At 36.0% G+C, this 6682-nt stretch overlaps 1 protein-coding gene across 1 annotated transcript in view; it reads left to right on the top strand.

The window, feature by feature from the left end:
• Positions 1–293: 293 nt before the first annotated feature.
• Positions 294–6682, top strand: part of LOC101851634 (ribosomal protein S6 kinase 2 beta) — a 34632-nt gene continuing 28243 nt past the window's right edge. Inside the window, exons 1-3 of the mRNA XM_005094731.3 lie at positions 294–449; positions 3296–3331; positions 6135–6248. Of these exons, the coding sequence (XP_005094788.1) occupies positions 390–449; positions 3296–3331; positions 6135–6248 (210 nt within the window). The 5' untranslated portion in view covers positions 294–389. The remainder of the gene's footprint in view (positions 450–3295; positions 3332–6134; positions 6249–6682) is intronic.

The raw sequence follows: 6682 nt of genomic DNA, 5'->3' as shown, positions 1-6682 counted from the left end.
TCCCGGTGACTGGCAAAAAGCGGTCATAGTACCAATCTGGAAGAAGAAAGGCAATAGAGAGACTGTGTTATTATTATTATTATTATTATTATTATTATTATTATTATTATTATTATTATTATTATTATTATCGTTGTTGTTGAGAAGAAGATAAATTATTAGTTATTGTTAGAAGAATGAATGAGTCAAAAACATTGTCTTCCATAATATCTATTGTGCAACAAGCCTCGTTGGCTAGGCTAGGTGCTACTTTTACAGTTTTGGCCTGTAATAGGTTGAAATAATCGGCAAGTTCATCTTCTTGGCGGCCATATTGGTCGATCACTTCTGTGAATCGAGGGACGACGGCTGTAAACATAGTCAAAATTCCTCTGTACTCTCCTTTAACAATGCCTTTGGCACAAAACGCCGACCCATGGCGTCGCATGGAAGTAGCACACGAAACCGAGGTAATATTTACTTTTGATATGTTTGGAAATTGTCTTGTTTTTGTCCGTCTTGTTGAAGAAGTAGAAGTCTTGTATCACCGGCGCAGGTAAAATCTGAGTCCCCACTTCCTCTTCAATGATGTTGTGGTATCTCAGCCACACGCATTCACGAGTTCGCCGTTAAGCTCATGTCTTCCCGTTTACAACTGCAACGTTTTGATAGTGTGTTATTCATTCATTTAAGAGCTTGCTGTATGTTTAAAATAACTTAATTTCCATGAAGACATAAAGTGTGGACTCATCAAGCCTAAACTAAACTAAACAGTAGAGTAATGTAACTTACTAGCCTACTCAACGCCAACCCAGCCCCACCTAGAGGCTAGACCTAGATTCTAGATCTAGTGCCTAGCCTGACCAAGGCTAGTGGGTCTTACTCTGAGACACTAGGCTAGTTAGGCTCCTTAGGCAGGTACTAAACAGATTCATATTCTGACTGATGCAGAGTAATGGCAACCTTTAATTTTAAAAGATTGTGATCTTTAGGATCGGTCTAGGAAATAGATCTAGATCTAGATCTAGATCTAGGTCAAACGTAAGTTTATTGACTGAAGCTTTTCTTGGGTATCAAAACAAGACTTACAGATCTAGATCTAGATCTAGATCTAGTGTTGACTGTTGAGTCGGGCACTCGGTCAGTATGAATGAATGAATTCAAATTTGAGAAAATCTGTAAATGTCTTCATTGGTTTGGTGAAAGCGCTCACTGGTAAAATAGAAAGTGAAATAGGCAAAATTAGACCTACTGACTTGAAGAGAACAACACAAATGGATGTAGTTGGGTAAAAGAGAGTTTAACGTAGAAAAGGATATCTAGATTTCTGTAGGAAGGACTTACGTAATGAGCGACCACCCCATCAAACACAATTCAATAAAGAAGAGGCCTAATCCTAACCTTAACCCTAACGGCCTAACCCAAACCCAAACCCTAACCCTACCCCTACCCCTACCCCTACCCCTACTCCCACCCCTAGATTACCCCTACCCCTAGCCCTCAATTCTGCTCTGTGTCATAGTGGTCGCTAGTTACGGAAGTCCTCCTTTTTTTTATGACAGTGTTTGATCAGAGAAACAAGTGGCGAATAGTAGTAATTGCTGGTGATGATGTCTGTTTCAGATCCAACACGTGAAGACAGTTTTAGTAAGATTGTAATGGTGATGGGATTGGTGATAGCACCGTTGCTAGATTTCTCAGCAGAGACTTCATAGAGATGCTCTCAAAATATAAACTTTTCTTCTTTAAAAAAAAAAAATCTTTCTGTCCATAAACATCATTATTTTGTGAATTTACTCAACTTTACTGACCTGTATAAAGTTATCAAACAGTCGTGAGTAGAGTGCACCAATCCCCACTCGCTCAAAACAACTTTTAGTCTCCATTATTTACATCTGAGAAATACAGCTTTTTATAAGGAATAATGGGTCAAAATCTGTGAGGTTTTTTTTTAGAGTAAGCTGAGAGTGAGATAGTACCAGCTTACTAAACCCTTCACATATACGGGAGTCTCCGCCTAAGATCCCGGTGCTCAGGAGGAAGGAAAATGTGGGATCTTAGTCTTACTGAGTCTTAGGCGAATGGGATCTTAACTGACACACTGACAAAGGGAATTATTCCATGCTGATCCATGTTTAGGTCCACAACCTGTAAAATTGTCTCCCTTTACTCTAAAATGGACTGACTTGACCCCTGGGTGGATTTATGACTTGTGGCATAATAAGACATGCCATTTTCACTTATTGTCTGATCTTGAGTCTCAAGATCTTTTGTGGGTGGTTGACGGGTGCTCTGGTGTGGTTTGCTTAGAATTCTTTCTTATCATACATCTATCGTCCTTATCTCTCCTCCTTTTTTGTGTTTGTTACTCCCTTGTAACACCTCTAATCTTCAGCAGTTATATGACCTTATTGTGTTGCAAGTGCCGTTAAACACTTTCTAAAACTAAAACAAGATCTTTTCTTCTCTAGATGCTCCTCTGCAGGCCCTCTTGGGGATTTTAAGGGGTGATTTTTTTGTAGTAAGAATTCTGTTTTCTTAAAACAACTATAACGAACCGAGACCGTAAGCGATGGATTCTTAGACGGAGACTACTGTATATATAGCTAAAAATGGTTGGATTAGTGTGTCAGACAATTTCAAGGCTCATGGCTACATTTAGTTTTGTCTCTTAAAATATTGTGGTTTACAGCTAGTTCTATTATATCACTGGAGAAAATATTGTGAAATAAAGTACATGAAACATTCAGCCTATTTTTTAAAATTGTTTATATCAGTCAGTTTAGTTAAGACTGTTTTCAGTTTGCTTAAAGTTTAATGGCTTTCGTATCTGCATACAGTCATATTAAGCCCTTGTTAAGTCAGAGATTTTGTGATGCCAAAGTCTAACAAGCATGGGCATTTTAGACTGATACCTCTATTCAGACATCTTTTCTCCATGCATAATATATATACATGTCTTGCTCGCAGCAGATATTATCAATTTAACCCCTTTCCCGCTGGTCCTGTGTATTTTCACACGGATATAGCTTGTTTGAGCACCCTTGCTTTCCAAAGGATCGGGCAGCTGTGCATTCTGATTGCTAATCTTTCACGATTACATCTCTTTGGTTCCACATCTGCACAAGCCTGCTTGTGGTTGTGTGCTTACTAAAAAAGTAAGTTCGGCTTCATTACCCATGTGGGTAAATATAAGATACAACCTATATTATAGAGCCCTTTACTCTGTTCAAGGTTATAACCTTCCTTTTATTTTTTTGTTAGACATCGGTATTTCAAATGTCTGGACTAATATTCATTTATTTTTTTCTCTTAGGCTGCAAGTACAGAGGATATGCTGGTTGATGATCAGGTAAGTTTGATTTGAATGTCTTTCTTTTTATACTTGAATTTATGTCAACACATTTGTGCTGAAGGAAATAAAAAAGGAATTTGAAATGTGCACTCACAGGGTTTTGCTTGTAATTCCATGTTCATATAGTAGTCAACACCAAAGTTATGACCCTCTTAATTCCAATTATTTTTTGTTCCTGATATTTGTTGATGGGTTTAGAAAAATTGGGGGGGGGGGGCTGGAATCAAAACAAAACACTCAGTATTCCATATTGATATTTTCTTTTCCTGGTTTTGATTTTATCTATTTAAAGTCAGGAAAAGTTTGTTCAGTTTGCCAAGTACGAAATAAAACCATTCTTTCTACTTTTAGCTCGTTTTTATGGCCATTTGAAGCTGATTTGTCGAGTTATGTCTGCTCTAGTGCGGTCAAAATTTCGTGGCACAACTTATTCTCACATATCTCTTTAGCAGATGAATCAATGTCACCCATACTTTGTGCAACAGTTTGTATCAATTTTGTCTTACTTAATCATATGTGAGGCATCGTGGTGAAATCAGGCGCTCGTCAAAATAATTAAATCAAGGAATCAATATTTTTTTGGCTGATGGACTATTTTTTTCTAAATTTTGTTGTTGGCTCAACACCTTTTATACCAATTTAAAAACACATTTCTTTGTGGATTTTTCTGAAAAAATATTAATTAAAGGTACAAAAAATGTAAATTTTCATTTTCCAAGGTCTCTCAGGGCAATGGACATTACCTAACTTAGACGCCCATTTTCTCGCTAATTTTACCCCTGAAACCGGGCAACCCTTACCTCCTTCAATTGCAAATATTTTGACTTTTATTCCATACAGACGGATATTTTTTTCACCAAAACGAAGGCAAATGAACAGCCTATAAGTTGATACCAATAAAAAACCCATATACCCAAAAATTGACGAGCGCCTGATTCCACCACATTGTGGCACATATTTTTGCACATTGAGTCTAGATTAGAAAACTTTCCTTCATAAATATTTTTTATAAAATACTATAAATCTCTGTTGCGCAAAAAATGGGGTTGTTCACAGCACTTCCTGATTCTCACACACGTTTTACATACGCATAATATGGCCTACGTCACATCTCACCAATGACACTTTTTAGTGGCAAAACTTATTACAAGAAATTAATGTCTTAGTAAACACATTTTTGCACTTAATTTTCTCAAAACATGCGTTCATGAGTACAAAGTTGCGATCAGAAAAATTAAAGCAGACATGCAAGTCATAGGGCATTTTTTTATAGTACAACTATGACTTGTATGTCTGCCTTTGCCCTTATGATTTTGAGACATATATTCCCTTATGTTTGGAATTACTAGAAAAAAAAAAAAATTCATGACTAGATCTAAATAATTAGGGCAAAAATGCAACTATATTAGAAACAGAATACTGCTTTCAGAGAGCCAGTTTCTGCTATGGTACAGAATAGCAAGTTATTATATTTCTCCCTTATTATATTATGACTATCAGGTTTTCATTTGTTACCCATCTATCTCGTCGAATGAAAAAAATAATCAACTCCTCCAGTGACTTAAAAATACAGTATTACAGTAGACAGAGAAATGACCTCTCGTCATGTCTTTGTTTAGTCGAGATTGCTTAACTTTCTAAATTTTAAAATGTATTTTCAAAGTTTCCTTTGATTTGTCCGAGTTTTAGCTCGTTTTTATTCAATTCTAATTGCTCATTCTTCCGAGACCTCATAGACATGAATACCATGGCAGGGTTGCGCGTACAGCTATTGAAACTCTGCTCTCTAGCTACGAATCAATAAACTCCGCGCAACACCGCTCTTTGTGCTAAGTTGATTTATTTAACTCTTAGCACTTCTTTCCTTTAAAAATTGAACAAAAATGTATGATGATTTTGGAAGGCTTTTAATCTCATAATTTTGTCTAATTTATTCATTTTGGTGCTTGTACAGGAGTAGACTACTTGATTCTGGTGAATTACCCAAAAAAATAGGAAAAAAATAATTATTTTCATACTTAAATGGGTGTTGCATTTTTCCTCAATTATTTTCATATGTCTGCCATCTTGAATTACCTTCTTTTATACAAAAATCAAAGCAAGAAAGAAAAATAGAGATATTAGTGAAATACTCTATATTTCTATATCTCAAAAATAGGTCAAATATGCAAATGAGTTGAATGAAATCTGTGATTTGTATTTTAAATGAATACCTACCCAATATGCATTATTTTTAGGTTAAGTGCCACAGTCATATGAACCTTCAAAAATATTTTATTTTTTTACAGTCTGACTATTCGTTTACATTTCAAATTTGAACAAGAAGGTCGTGGTACTAAAATGGCTGTCATCCCTACTAATTGGCCTGAAATTACTTACGTTTTTTTATATATCTTGTAGAATCGAATGTTACTTGGTATAAACTAGAATCTTGGAAAACAATTTTTTTTCTCTTTGCATATGTAAAGATGAGAAGAAAAAAAAAGTCATATTTCTTTATTTTTAGATACCAAGTAAGTAGGTCACACATGCAAATGAAACATCATACACATATAATTATTCTATCAAACCAAAGTCCACTCAATAACCTTTTCATTGATATATACAACACTTATTGTGTTGACCATCACTAGAATTTATAGAAATCTATGTCCACCCGTCCCTCTTTGCCTTAAAAAACTGGTCCAAACCCAAGAATTGCTGAGAGTAAAGATGGAGCATTCTCTTAAAAACATTTAGAGAAATGGTCTTGTCTGCTGTGTTGCATTAATTTAATTGTTTTTCGGTTTGTTTTCTTCAGCATGAGGACTCTGAGAATGAAGTTGAAATCACAAATGTCACCAAAGAAGGAGAGAAAGCCGACCCTAGTCACTTTGAACTGCTAAAAGTACTAGGTCAGGGATCCTTTGGAAAGGTGAGTTCATGACTATATTTAGGTCTTTTAATCACTGAGGTTTATTTTTGCTCTGTGGTATTTATTGTTGTCCAAGTGGATTTTCCTAATATCAGGGCTTGAAATAGACCGCGGCAGTTTGCCTTGGTGCCGTTGCAATTTGCCGCAATGCCCTTAAAATCAAAGGGTCAACCACTGCAATTTTTGCCGTGCCCTTCAAGTTTAAAAAAAATGTACCACCATGAAAATAAATCAATATTTGTCATGTGCTGTCACTTTTGAAAAAAAAAAGAAAGAAAAGAAAGTTATACAAGCGTCTTGTCGGGTTTGCTGCCGTGGCAGGTCAGTGAACCTTAGTCACCAGGTACGGCATCGTGTGAGCACTGGTTGTTGGGGTCACCAAAGTTCATTCAAAATCTGAATGCCACGAAGTACATGTATGGGACTCCGGAATA

This window comes from Aplysia californica, unplaced genomic scaffold (genome assembly GCF_000002075.1).
Source record: "Aplysia californica isolate F4 #8 unplaced genomic scaffold, AplCal3.0 scaffold00088, whole genome shotgun sequence".
Taxonomy (NCBI): Eukaryota; Metazoa; Mollusca; class Gastropoda; order Aplysiida; family Aplysiidae; genus Aplysia; species Aplysia californica.
Note: the sequence above shows the minus strand (reverse complement) of the source record. Positions and strands in the feature narration are given on the sequence as shown.